Consider the following 15,096-nt stretch of genomic DNA (forward strand, 5'->3'; position numbering starts at 1 on the left):
CTAGCCCATTCGTCCCGGAACCCTTGATACTCAAGAACATTTCTGTCTCCATCTTAAATATGCTCAATGATCTGGCCTCCACAGCCTTCTGTTGCTGTGAATTCCATAGATACACCACTCTCTGGCTGAAGACGTTTTGCCTTATCTCCCAACTAAAGGGTCTTCCTTTTCCTCTAAGGCTGTACCCTCTGGTCCTAGTTTCTCCTAACAATGGAAACATCTTCCCAACATCCACTCTGTCCAGGCCGTTCAATATCCTGTAGGTTTCAATTGCAACCCCCCTCATCCTTCTAAACTCCACATAGTCCCAGAGTCCTCAAATGTCCCTCATATGTTAATTGTTTCATTCCAGGGACCATTCTCGTGAACCTCCTCTGAACACCCTCCTGGGCCAAAACATCCTTGCTAAATAGGAGGCCCAAAACTGCACAATGCTCCAAATGTGGCCTGACCAGAGCCTTTTATAGTATCAGAAGTACATCCCTGCTTTTGTATTCAAGTCCTGTCAAAATAAATGCCATCGTTGCATTTGCCTTCCTAACTACTGACTCAACCTGCAAGTTTACTTTGAGAAAATCCTGATCTTGAACTCCCAAGTCTCTTTGCACTTCGGATTTCTGAATTTTCTTCCCATAATCCTTGTGTTCCAACAGTGACTGTCTGGTGTCAGGGCAGCACCAGTGATTTCCTGACATGTGGATTGTATTTGGGGATACCAAGGAATGTCAGGAACTGCGAGTATCTCAGGAGCAATCGTTATTCCTGGGGGAGGCAGAGAGGAATGTGGTGTGGTCCTGTAAACTCCAGAACTTTGATAACTTCATGAGTAAGCAATAACTCCTTCTGGACCAAGAAACGAAAGGGCCAATGAGAAACTGCTACAAGGGAGTTAACAAATAACATACATTAACTATCGCTGGGAAGAATGAGCTGTTCCTTTGGACAGATGAAATAATGGTGTTTAATAACTGTGTGATAAAAGGACAATTAATTCTGCTTGTAGAAGAAAGGCCTTGGCGTAAAGGGCATTCAAGGAGCAGGAAAATCGACGTTTCGGGCAAAAGCACTTCATCAGGAATCCTGTATTCCTGATGAAGGGCTTTTGCCCGAAACATCGATTTTCCTGCTGCTTGAATGCTGTCTGAACTGCTGTGCTTTTCCAGCACCACTCTAATCTAGACTCTGGTTTCCAGCATCTGCAGTCATTGTTTTTACCTTGGCGTAAAGGGGTTAATTGCAGGACAGGCTGTTTCAAACAGGTGGAAAACCCTCAAGGATAAGAAGGTAAGCTACAGACCTGAGGTCTCCAGCAGGGTGGGGAGATGGTGGTTAGAATCTAAAGAAACATTACACCAGAAATCTGAAAGTTACAGAACTCCACCAGAATTCAACTCCAGAACGTTTCAGCTGTAGTGCTTGGAAGAACAACACTGCATCAACTTCCAGAGTTGGGAACTGTTGGTAGAAACAATGTTAAATTCTGCCATCATTTGGGTGATAACCAAGATTTGGGGTGTGTGTGTGTTGGGGGGGGGGGGGGGTGTTGGTGATGGTGGTGAGGGTGAACTTGCTTACGTGAAGGGTTGATACCTACAATAAAGTGTAAATCATGGTTCAACAGTTGGTTGTCTGTGCAGTTTCTGAGTCAGTATTCAAATTAAAGCGATTCACCCACAACCAGAATGGGAGGTTGGGATTAACAATGACTCCTTTGCATTCAGCAGGACGGCACGTCAATACTGTTACAGCGAATGCTGAACCTCCTCCCCTCTCTGAGATCTCAAAACAAAACACCAAAAGAGGAGTGCGTTGCCCTATAATCTATACAAAATTAGTGTGAAAAGTGGTGTCATCTGCTCTAGTCTTAAAAACAAAAATAAATCCCTGACACTTTAAAATCAACAAAAAGCAATTTACATATCCAACTTGAATGGTAAACAACTGAACTAAACTATTAACAAACCGAATAAATCCCTTCGAACTACTGACGATTCTGGCATAAAACAGGATTTTTGTCATATGCTGTTCCAATAAATACAAGACCCACTAATACCACAAGAAATAGAATTTAGTCTCTCAGATTACAGCCTGGTTACGTCTTCCAGAATATTCTAAGCATCATTCTATTGAATCTTTTGTCAGGAATTCCTGCTCTTCTGGTTTTCTTGTAAATGATGCTGTCTCATTCACAGATGACTGTCAGAGCTGATGTCTCGCTCTCGTGCTGAGGACTCTTAGCTCTAGCAATAGGGAGTTAGCTCTGGGGCTCTGTTCAACTGTCCCCTTCTTTTATACCCTTGATGCCATATTGAGTTTTTACAATGGTTTTGACAACAGAGGACCAATCCTATCAGATTTAAATTTAGTAGGTATTGGTAGCCAAAGGACCTGACTTGAATTGATTGGCTAAATTGAAAAGTCATTATCTTGGCCTGTTAACTGTCAACCTTGTGATAGAAATGTTTCTGTTTGTGTGCTCTCTGTTGTGATGATGTTACTCCTTTAAGAAGATTATGTCGTCTTGATTTTTTTTCCCCAAGAGGGGTTGTAAAAGGCAGAGGGTCCAATTTGACTGGGCTAAGGGACTTCACTAATGGCCAACAGATATTGGCAAAGGCAATAATCGGAAAAAGGTTTGAGATTTATTTTTCTGAAACACTCTACAGCGAAACAGTCTGTAAGGTCACCCCTCAGCCTCTGACCCTCCAGGGAAAATAGCACTAGTCTATTTCAGCCTCTTGCAACAGCTCCAACCCTGGCAGTATCTTTGTAAATCTTTTCAGAGCCCTTTCATGTTTCACAACTTGTTACAAACACGTCGACTAAATTCAGAGAAGCCTCTCAATTACAGCTGTAAATGGAGAAAGTGCATTTAATAATGAGTCATGAATAAAGGCTGTATTAATCTTTTATTGTGAAGTTTTACTCCTACATCTCCAAACAGAGCATACACACCTGGTCAGAAGCAGCCTATGGGATTTAAGACACGATTGGCTGTTTTCCAATGAGGACTGACTTTGCACAGAAACCATAGACATTTTAAATGAATGGGGTACCATTTGTTTTAAGGTCAGGTAAACTTAAGAGGCACTGCATTGGCTTAGAAATGAGAGATCCTTGACACACACACAGCTGAAATTATCACTGTGCCATTATTAACAAATTAGAATTAAGGCTGGGATGTTTTTCCCGCTGGAGCAGAGGAGGATGACAGGCGAAGTTTATAAAACTGTGAGGGTTATAGATAGGGTTAAGGATTGTTGCCTCTTACCTAGGATGGGGGAATTTCAAGACTGGGGACACATTTGTAGGTGAGAGGGGAGAGATTGAAAAAAATATGTAGGCCAAAAATTTTAGAGAGTGGTTTGTGTATGGAATGAGCTGCCAGTGGAAGTGGTTGAGGAAGATACAACAACAACATTTAAAAGGCATTTGGTCAAATACATGGAGAGGAAAGGTTTAGAAGGATAGTGGCCAAGTGCAGGGAAATGGGGTTACTGTTGATGGATGTTTTGGTCAGCATGAACCAGTTTGGGCCGATGGGCCTGTCTCCGTGCTGTAACACTGACTCGTGTCTTTGTCGCTCCAACAGTTTTGAGTTTTCAGATGAGCACCTCACTTAATCACACTGAATAAAATCCGATCTCATGAGTCAACTCTGATTTGGAAGTGCTGGTGTTGGATTGGGCTGGACAAGGTCAGAAGTCACACGGCACCAGGTTAGAGTCCAACAGGTTTATTTGAACTCACGAGATTTCAGAGCACTGCTCCTTTGTCGGTGAAGTGATGAAGCAGCAGCATTGAAGAAGGAGCAATGCTCCTAAAGCTTGTGATTTCAAATAAACCTGTTGGTCTGTAAGCTGGTGTTGTGTGACTTCTGATGCCTTCAGCTGTGGGTTTGTGTCGAACTTAATGGGATATTTTGTCCAACACGGCATTTTTAAACAGTATCACTTGGAGGGATTCATTTGAAACCTTTCAAGAGGTGAGTTCAACAAGACTGAACTATTCAAAGTTACTTGGACTCCATTTTAAAATTTACATCAGGACCGGTAGACTTAGAGATATACAGCACGGAAACAGACCCTTTGGTCCAACTCATCGATGCTGACAAGACATCCTAAATTAATTTTGTCCCATTTGTCAGTATTTGGCCCATATCTGTCTAAACCCTTCCTGTTCATGTCCGAAACCAGATGCCTTCTAAGTGGTATAATTGTACCAGCCTCCACTTTCTCTGGAAACTCATTCCATACACGCACTACCCTCTGCATGAAAACATTGCCCCTTACGTCCCTTTTAAATCTCTCACCCAGCCAAATAGCCTCTCCCTGCAGCTCAAACCCTCCGACCCCCGGCAACATCCTGGTAAATTGTTTCTGATACAGAAGTCAATGTTTTGGGAAGAACCCTTCTTCAGTCCTGAAGGAGTGTTAATACACGAAATGCTAACTTCACCTCCTAACGCTATCTGGGTTGCTGCATTTACTTGGAGAAAGTGAGGACTGCAGATGCTGAAGATCACAGTCGAGAGTCTGGTGCTGGAAAAGCACAGCAGATTAAGCAGCGTCCGAAGAGCAGGAGAATCAATGTTTCAGGCATCATTGCTGAGGAAGGACTTATGCCCAAAACGTCGATGCTCCTGCGCCTCAGATGCTGCCAGACCTGCTGTGATTTTCCAGCACCACACTCTTGACCAGTCTCCATTTACCCCTGACTAACGCACCACATTACACATCCCTGAACACTATGGACAATTGAGCTAGGCTAACTCACCCTAACTTGTACATCTTTGTATAGTGGGAGCAAAACCGGAACACCCGGAGGAAACCCATGCAGACACGGGAGAATCAAACAGTAGAATCAAACCCGGGTCCATGGCTCTATGAGGCAGCTGTGCTAAGCACTGAGCCACTATGTCACCCCGAGCCACTTTAGGATTGCACTTGGGGGTGCGAGGCGGTGTGCAGTCCAGAAAATTGTTTTAAAAGCCCAACAATGTTCCCACTGCACCCACTGTCAGAGTGGGGCACAAGGTTTAGTCCACAGTAGCGTCACTGGCGGTATCCGATTGTTGGGAGCACTGGTGTCCCCGCTGGTGTCTTCACAAGTTGCTGGAAAATGTGAACCTCTTGCCGCACTCAGGGCAGCTGAATGGCCTCTCCCCTGTGTGGACCCGCCAGTGGGTCAGCAGAGCAGAAGAATTGCTGAAGCCCTTCCTGCACTCAGGGCAATAAAACGTCTACACTCCCGTGTGGACCCGCTGGTGGGTCAGTAGGTGGCAGGAGCGATTAAAGCGTTTCTCACACTCTGGGCAGGAGAACGGCTTCTCCCCGGTGTGGACCCGCTGGTGCCTCAGCAGGTGGGAGGAATTGCTGAAAGCCTTCCCGCACTCGGGACAGCTGAAGGGCCTCTCCCCCGTGTGGACCCGCTGGTGGGCCATGAGGTTGGAGGAGACCGCAAAGCCCTTCCCGCACACTGAGCAGGAGAATGGCTTCTCCCCGGTGTGGACTCGCTGGTGGGTTAGCAGTTGGGAGGGCTGGGTAAAGTCCTTCCCACACTCAGGGCAGGCAAATGGCCTCTCCCCAGTGTGGACCCGCTGGTGTGTCAGCAGGGAGGAGGAACTGCTGAAGCCCTTCCCACATTCAGGGCAGGGGAACGGCTTCTTGCCTGTGTGGACCCACTGGTGCCTCAGCAGGGCAGAGGAATCGCTAAAGGCCTTCCCGCACTCGGGGCAACTGAATGGCCTCTCCCTGGTGTGGACACGCTGGTGCTTCAGTAAGTCAGAGGATTTGCCGAAGGCCTTCCCACAATCAGAGCAGGGGAAGGGCCTCTCCCCGGTGTGGACACGCTGGTGCGCCAGCAAGTGGGAGGAGTGGGTGAAGCTGTTCCCGCACTCAGGGCAGGTGAATGGTCTCTCCCCAGTGTGGACCCAGCGGTGGTCCAGCAGGTGGGAAGAGCGGATAAATCCCTTCCCACACTCTGGGCAGGAAAACGGCCTCTCCCTGGTGTGACTGCGCTGATGAATTTCCAGGGCAGATGGGACACTGAAGCCTTTCCTGCAGTCACCACACTTCCACAGTTTCTCCATGGGGCGAGATTCCTCTGATTTCTCCACGGCCAAAGCTTCAGCTGCACACAAACGCATGCACAACCCCTCCCTGCCGTGAATTCCTCTTTCCAGGCTGTATAATTGTTACAGGCTGCACACTTAATGCGCTGCCACAGTAGCGTCTCTCATCCAGCTCCACTGATGCTGAAAGCGGACTGAAACAGAAACCAAAGAGTTTTGCTCCTTCTCATAGAATCAAAATCGAAGATCGTTAGAGTCCCAATGGATTGATTGACTGTCTGTCATTGACGTGAAAATGAGGACTGCAGATGCTGGAGAGTCAGTCAAAATGTGTGGTGCTGGAAATACACAGAGGTCAGGCAGCATCCAAGGAGCAGGAGAGTTCCTGTTTCGGGCATAAGCCCTTCGTCTGTTGAATTTGAAACTTCAGTCTTCAGATCTTCAAATGCACTTGAAAAAAAGATTATGAAAATCATCACTGTCAGTCAGGGTAGAAATTCTGAACAAGCAATTCTACTTTATGCGGAACATTCTTTTCTTTTGTAATTCCATGAAATTGAAAGCACCATTTACCCTACTCCGATTGCTCTACATTTACACCTGATTAATGCATCTAACCTACACATCCTGGACACTATGGACAATTTAACATGGCTAATTCACCCAAACCTGCACATCTTTGGATAGTGAGAAGAAACAGGTGCACTGGAAGAAATCCGCCACAAAAAACAGTTGGAGAATGTGCAATATCCACACAGACAACGGTCCCGAGGCTGGAATTGTACCTGGGGCCCTGGTGCCGTGAGGCAGCAGCACTAACCACTGAGACACCGTACCTTCCTTTTCCAGTCCCGCCACCAAGTCACTCAGCTTGAGCTCAAGCAAAGCACTACATTTAATTTTCGCTTCACACTCACTGAACTTTCGGCCTGTCCCCACTTCCCCTACGGAAATGCAAAAAGCTGGGGGGTTGCCACATAGAATCCCTACAGTGCGGAATGAGGCCATTTGGCCCAACAAGTACATAACAACACTCTGAAGAGTAACCCACCCACACCCATTTCCCTACTCCTATCACTCTCTCCATTTACCTCCGACTAATATACCTAACCCACACATGCCTGAATACTATGGGGCAATTTAGCATGGCCAATTCACCCTAACCTGAAAATCTTTGGATGTAGGAGGAAACCGGAGCACCTGGATGAAACTCATACAGCTACGGGGTGAACAATGTGCAAACTCCACACAGTCAGTCACCTAAAGCTGGAGTCAAATCCTTGTCCCTGGTGCTGTGAGGCAGCAGTGCTAACCACTGAGCCATGTGCTGCCCATGTGTGCTGAAAGAGATGCAATGTGGAACTTCATTGACTGTACCGCACAGTGGATTGTTGAGTAAGGTCAAGTCTCGAAGGATCTGGAAAGAGGTAGCCAACATTTAGGAGTGCATTGCAACAGATGCTGGAATCCGTCCTGAAAACAACAAATGCTGGAGATCACAGCTGGTCAGGCAGCGTCCACAGAGAGAGAGCAAGCTAACATTTCAGGTCTTCTTAGAGATTTATAAAATCTTGCTGGATACAGAGAAGATCAATATCAGGAGTCATTTCCCTGGAATGAGGGATTTCAAGACGAGCGGACATATTTTTAAGGTGAGAACAGAAAGATTTAAAAACAAAGTAAGGGGCAACATTTTCACACAGAGTGCTTCATGTGTGGAATGAATTTCCAGAGGAAGTGGTAGATGCGCTTACAGTCACAACATTTAAATGACATTTGGAATAGTACATGAATAAGAAATGTTCAGAGGGATATTGGGCCAAGCACATGTAGGTGCGACTAGTTTAGTTTGGGATAATGGTCGACATGGACTGGTTGGACCGAAGGATCTATTTCCGTGCTGTGTGACTCTGACTGGATACAGTGGATACTGTTTCCACCAGTAAGAGAAACGAGGACCAGAGGACATAGGCTCAGGGTGAAGGAATGCCCTTCAGAACTGAGATGAGGAGGAATTCCTTCAGGCAGAGGATGGTGAATCTGTGGATCTCATCACTGCAGAGGACATTTAAGACAGGGATAGATAGGTCTTTGATAAGCAAGGGGATCAAGGGTTACGAGGAGAAGGTAACAGAATGGGATTGAGAAACATATCGGCCATGATCGACTGGTGGACCAGACTCACTGGACCAAATGGCCTTATTCTGCTCCTGTATATTGTAGTCTTAAAACTGGGCAGATTACTGAAGTGGTTTTCATGAACAATTTCAGAGTCCTGAAGTAAAGTCGTAGAGGTGTACAGCACGGAAACAGACCCTTTAGTCCAACTCGTCCATGCTGACCAATTATCCTAATCTAATCTCGTCCCATTTGCCAGGACTTGGCCACTATCGCTCTAAACCCTTCCTATTCATATACCCATCCAGATGCCTTTTAAATGCCGTAATTGTACCATCCTCCATCACTTACTCTGACATTCATTCCATACATGCACCACCCTCTACATGAAACACTTGTCCCTGAGGTCCCTTTTAAAATCTTTCCCCTCTCACTCTAAACCGATGCCCTCTAGTTCTGGACTCCACAACCCAGGGAAAAGACATTGTCTGTTTATAAAATCATGAGGATTATGGATAGAATAAACGTGTGAAAGATCACCACCTCCCCCCCGCCCCCACCCCCACAAAAGTCTCTGATGCTCTGGGAAATCAGCCTGAGTCTATTCTGCCTCTCCAGCTAAAATCCTCCAAACACAGCAACATCCTTATAAATCTTTTCTGAACCCTTTCAAGTTTCACAGCATCCTCCTGATAGGAAGGAGACCAGAATTGCACACAATATTCCGAAAGTGGCCGACCAGTGTCCTATATACCTGCAACGTGACCTCTCAACTTTACTACCCAAATGCCTTCCTCACTGTTCTATCTACCTGCGACTCTACTGTCAAGGAGCTATGAACCTGCACTCCAAGGTCTCTTTGATCAGCAACACTCCCTTGGACCTTACCTGATTGGCTTTTCCAAAATGTAGTACCACATATTTATCTAAATTAAACTCCATCTGCCATTCCTTAGCCCATTGGCCCATCGGATCAAGATCCCGTTGTGATCGGAGGTAACCTTATTTGCTGTCCACTACACCTCCAATTTTGGTGTCATCCTCAAACTTACTAACTATACCTCTTATGCTCACATCCAAATCATTCATATAAATGACGAAAAGTAATGGAACCAGCACCAATCCTTGTGGTCACAGACACTGGTCACAGGCCTCCAGTCTGAAAATCAACCCTTCACCACCACCCTCTGTCTTCTACCTTCAATCCAGATCTGTATCCAAACGGCTAGTTCTCCATGTATTTCTCGAAAGCTAACCTTGCGAACCAATCTCTCATGAGGAACCTTGTTGAATGCCTTTCTGAAGTCCATGGAGATCATGTCTACTGCTCTGCCCTTGTCAATCCCTTGTTACTTAAAAAAATTCAATCAAGTTCGTGAGACATGATTTCTCACGCACAAAGCCATGCTGACTGTCCCGAATTAGTCCTTGCCTTTCCAAATACATGTAAATCCTGTCCCTCAGGATTACCTCCAACAAGTTGCCCACCGGCAATGTCAGGCTCATTGGTTGATAGTTCTATGGCTTTTCCTTGCAATCTTTCTTAAATACTGGTACCACATTAGACAACCTCCAGTCTTTCATCACCTCACGTGTGACTATCAATGGTACAAATACCTCAGCAAGGGACCCAACAATCACTTCTCTAGCTTCCCACAGAGTTCTAGGGTACAACTGATCAGGTTCTGGGGATTTATCCACTTGCATGCATTTCAAGATATGCAGCACCACCTCCTTTGTAGTACAGACATTTTTACATTTTTCGAGATATCATCTGTTTCCACACATTCTATTTCTTCTATTTCCTTCTCTACAGTAAACACTGATGCAAAATACTTATTTATTATCTCCCCCAATTCCTGCAGTTCCACACATAGGCTGTCTTGCTGATCTTTGAGGGGCCCTGTTCTCTCCCTAGTTACCCTTTTCTCCTTAATGTATTTATACAAACCCTTTGGATTCTCCTTAACTCTACTTGTCAAAGCTATCTCATGGTCCCTTTTTGCCCTCCTGAGTTTACTCTTAAGTATACTCCAACTGCCTTTGTACTGTCAGGATTCACTCGGTCTCTCCTGTCTATACTTGTCATATGCTTCCTTCTTTTTCTGAACCAAAAGCTCAATTCCTCTCGTCATTCAGCATTCACTACACCTACCAGCCTCCCCTTTCACCCTAGGTTCTAGATTAGAGTGGTGCTGGAAAAACACAGTTCAGGCAGCATCCGAGGAGCAGGAAAATCGATGTTTTGGGCAAAAGCCCTTCATCTAATCTAGAATCTGGTTTCCAGCATCTGCAGTCCTTGTTTTTACCTAGTTTTTCCCCTTTCAACCTCACAGGAATATACTGTCTCTGGACTCTCAGTTTCTTATTTTTGAAGGTTTCCCATTTTCTCGCCATCCCTTTACCTGCGAACATCTGCTCCCAGTTAGCTTTTGGAAGATCTTGCCTAATACCAAGTTAGCCATCCTCCAATTTAGAGCTGGTCTCGACTTTATCATCACTCTTTTATAGCTCATAGAATTATGGTCACTGGCCCCAAAGTGCTCCTCCACTGACAGCTGAGTCACTTCCCCTGCCTTATTTCCCAAGAGCAGGTCACGTTTTGCACCTTCACTAGTCAGAACATCCACTTACTGAATCAGAAAATTTTCTTGTACACATTTAAATTCCTCTTCATCGAAACCCTTAACACTACGGCAGTCCCAGTCTCTGTTTCGAAAGTTAAAATCCCTGACCATAACCACCCCATTTTTATTACAGATAATTGAAATCTCCTTACAAAATTTGTTTCTCAATTTCCCTCTGACTATTAGGGAGTCTGTAATAAAGGGGAGAAAGCTGGAGAATGGGGTTGAGAAACTTATCAGCCATGATTGAATGGTGGAGCAGACCCAGTGGACTGATTGGCCTAATTTCTGCTCCTGTGTCCTATAGGCTCTTGCTGTTCTGCACACAGTGAGAGAAACTTGGGAGCAGGAGTAGGCCATTTGGTCTTTCAAGCCTGCACCAGCATTCAACAGATCATGACTGGATATTAATCTACCTACAGCTAGATGGATAAACTGGGAATCTTTTTCTCCGGAGCATAGGATATTGAGAGATGACCTTACAGAGGATTATAAAATCACGAAGGATAGAGATGTCCTTTCGCTCAGATGTGAGCTTCAAGATTAGGGAGCAAATTTTTAAGGTGAGTGGAGAAAGATTTTAAAAAGACATCAGAAGCACCCTTTTTTAAGAGTGGTTTGTGTGTGGAATGAATGTCCAGACAAAGTCCAGAGGTCAGATCAGTTTTCCTTCGTGTGAATCCAAGGAAAGTGATGGGATCAGACGGAGGACCAGGCCGTGCACTCAGAGCATGTGCAGATCAACTGGCAGAGGTCATCTCGCACATCTTCAACCTCTTCCTGCAGCAGGCCATTGTCCCTGTCTGTTTCAAGAGGGCCAACATCATCCCTGTGCCTCAGAAGACTCATGCAGCATGTCTCAATGACTACCGCCCAGTTACCCTAACTTCGGTGGTCATGAATTGCTTTGAATTTGCCTATCAGCAAATTGGGATCCATGTCAGATGCCATATCATTTGCCCTTTCCTCCTCCCTAGAACATCTTGACACCAAGAACAGGTACTTAAGAATCCTACTTGACTACAGTTCAGTCTTCAACACTATTATCCCCTCGAGACTGATTACTAAACTTCGTGATCTTGGACGAAGCCCCACTCTCTGCAACTCGATCCTCAGTTTCCTGACCCACAGGCCAAAACCACGAAACTCGTTATTGACTTTTGGCGGGATGTTACTCATGTCCCCATATACATTAACAGCACAGAGGTGGAATGAGAGGAGAGTGTCAAGCTCCTGGGAGTGGTCATCCACAACAAGCTGTCTTGGATGTATCACTACCTGGTATGGCAACTGTACCATTCAAGATTGGAGACAGTTTCAGAGAGTGGTGAACTCAGCCCGGACAATCACAAAAGCCAACCTCCCATCTATAGAATCCATCTACCAGGCTTGCTGTCAAGGGAAGCCGCCAGCATTCTTAAAGATCCATCCCACTCTGGTAATGTTTGTCTACAATCTCTACCATCGGGAAGAAGGTACAGAAGCCTGAACACACGCACCAGCCAATTTTGTAACAGTTTCTACCCTATTGTTAGAATACTGAATGGACTCTCAAACTCTCAGGACTTGCCTGAACCTGTGTTTTTGTTTTTGCCACTGTTTACCTATTATTTACTATGCCACTTAACTATGTGATCTGCCTTTTTGATCACAAGACAATGCTTTTCACTGTGCCTCAGTACATGTGACAATAAATAAATTCAATTCAGTTCAAGTGGTGGATGTAGTCCAGTTAAAAGGGTGAAAAAGCATTTGGATCAGCACATGAGTAGGAATGCTTCAGAGGGATATGGGCCAAACACTGGCAGGTGCAACTAGTTGAGTTTGAGAACATAGTCAGCATGGACTAGATGGTCAGAACAGTCTGTTTCTGCAATGACTGACTGTCTAACTGTTCTATACTGGTCTTAAACCCATTTTCTTGCCTCCCCCGAGAACCATCCACTTCCTTGTTGTCGAAAATTCAAATGAACTCAGCCTTGAATATATTCAATGACACCCCCCCCCCCCGCCCCAAACTGCAGGAAGACATCGCCACCTCTGAACTCAATTCCTCTTGCTAATGTACCACTTGCCTTGCTCATTGCTTGCTGATATAGAAGGACGCTGAGGCCTGTTTGTATAGCAACACATCATTCCTGATGAAGGGCTCGTGCCTGAAATGTCGAATCTCCTGCTTCTCAGATGCTGCCTGAAACTGCTGTGCTTTTCCAGCCCTACACTTTTCGACTCTGATCTCCAGCATATGCAGTCCTCACTTTCTTCACATCCCAATATATCACTATTTAAGGAATGCGTCTCCTTTCTGCTTTTTTGTAAAACAGCAAATGCGATAACTTCACATTGTGCTACTACATTTGCCATGTGTTTGCAAACTGAGACACAATCTTGGACTAACTTTTCCAGAGTCTCTCCCCTCGCCGGGATTCACTCCCTTTCCTTTCAATTACTGCAAAACAAAAATTGAACCCCAGAATGAAAACAAATGGAAAAGGGAGTGAGAAAAGAAAGTGCCGTACTCACAGATGTTGGACAGAGAAAGGAAGTTGCAGTCTGGGGTAAAGCTCAGTCTTTATTCAGAGAGGAACAACAGCAGTAGCAACTTCAGAAGCTCATGATCAAACTTCCGTATTCAGACAATAGCGGGGCTCTGATTGACAAAAGAACCAGGCTCCTTCCACTCATCCCGAGCCCCCCATTGGTCCATCAAAAGAAGGTCGCGGTCCGTAATTGTGGACAGCGTGAAGCATGCGCAGTTCTTGTTAACACCGCTGAACATGCGCAATACCTACTGACACCGAGGAGTATGCGCAGTGTGGTCTGTGGCGATGCTGGTGTTGCTGACAAGATTTTGTACCCGAATGTCAAATGGCAACAGGAGTTTAAAAAAAAGGTGAAGCCAATTTTTTTTACCTGTAGCTCGACATTTTATTGCGTTTGCATTTTGTGTGACTCCTCAACTTTTCAATGTCTTTTCCCCAGGGTAGGGGAATCCCAAGCGAGAGGGCATAGATTTCCATTTACAGGGAAAATATTTAAAAGGGACCTCACAGTCAGAAAAAAACAGTTTGAATGTTAATTCCCCCTCTTATGCCCTGAACAAGATAGATTGTTCACAGCCTATTAATCATCAGTAGCAATAATGTTGTGAAACTTAGAAGGGTTCAAAAACGATTTATAAATAAGTTGCGAAGGTTGGAGGGGTTCAGCTGCAGGGACTGTTTTTCATACAGCGTTGGATGCTGAGGGTTTATAAAACCTTATAGAGATTTATAAAATCATGAGGGGCATTGATATGTTAAATATACAAGGTCTTTTCGCTGGGTGGGAGAGTCCAGAACGAAAATTTTGGGTGAGAGGGGAAAGATATAAAAAGGACCTAAGGGGCAAATTTTTCACGCAAAGGGTGTTGCATGTATTGAATTAGTTGCCAGAAGAAGTGGTGGAGGCTAGTACAATTACAAAATTTAAAAGACATTTGGATGGGTATATGGGCCTAGATTAATTTAGGATACCTGGTCAGCATGGACCGACGGGTTTGTTTCCATACTGTACAACTCTATGGTTCTATTTCTGCATAGTCAGAATCAATTTCACAAGACTAGGAATAGGCCATCCACAAATTACACCCTGTCCTCAACTGTGGACTAACTGGACATATTTGAATGCAAGTTTCAGAAAGATGTCTGCAGCTTTTCGATAAAGTTGAACATGCTTTCATGATATTTCTGAATATATCATTTTAGCTATTCTCAATTTTAAAGATCAGTCATTTCTCGTGCAGCTGTGTCGACCAGGTAGAGTCATCAACATCCATTCTCTTTCTCTCTTCCTAGAAGGGTTGGATACAGCGATTAAAGAGGGTTTGAGGCATCCACAAGGACAGGGAGTGGCTGGAAGAGGAGAGAGAATGGACGGAGGGGCAGAGTGTCAGGGGGTGAGAGAGATAATTGACCGGGGGACAAAGAGTGGGGGGATGAGAACACTGGGGTGATCAGAGGGTGATGGGAATGGAGAAGATTGTGGAGACCGATGGTGAGGGAAAGTGAAAGACTGGTGGGCAGAGGTGGGGAGGAAGAGAATGCAGGGCAGAAGGGTGGGGGTGTAGAGAGAATGGACAGGGGACAGTGGGTGGGGAGAGATTGGACGGGGGGCAGAGGATGGGGGGGAGAGACTGCCCAAATCCCACCTTCCCCAGGACCGGTGTTGATATCTCACGAACTGGAACCCACTCCTCCCACATCAGACTTGGGTCAATCATTTCTCAATATATACGTG

The 15,096-nt window shown here is 45.3% G+C and overlaps 1 protein-coding gene across 1 annotated transcript; it reads right to left on the bottom strand.

The window, feature by feature from the left end:
* Window positions 1-2,900: 2,900 nt before the first annotated feature.
* On the bottom strand, window positions 2,901-13,486 carry LOC140460972 (uncharacterized). The gene is made up of 2 exons (XM_072555726.1): window positions 13,342-13,486; window positions 2,901-6,523 (listed from the first exon to the last, which is right to left on the bottom strand). Exon 2 carries the CDS (start codon window positions 6,146-6,148, stop codon window positions 5,243-5,245), a length of 906 nt encoding a protein of 301 aa, XP_072411827.1. The 5' UTR covers window positions 6,149-6,523; window positions 13,342-13,486; the 3' UTR covers window positions 2,901-5,242.
* Window positions 13,487-15,096: the final 1,610 nt, after the last annotated feature.

This window comes from Chiloscyllium punctatum, chromosome 36, assembly GCF_047496795.1.
Source record: "Chiloscyllium punctatum isolate Juve2018m chromosome 36, sChiPun1.3, whole genome shotgun sequence".
Taxonomy (NCBI): domain Eukaryota; kingdom Metazoa; phylum Chordata; class Chondrichthyes; order Orectolobiformes; family Hemiscylliidae; genus Chiloscyllium; species Chiloscyllium punctatum.

Bases quoted from the DNA above. Each gene is read 5' to 3' on its own strand.
- LOC140460972 (XM_072555726.1), bottom strand. From the start codon at position 6,148: ATGCGTTTGTGTGCAGCTGAAGCTTTGGCCGTGGAGAAATCAGAGGAA.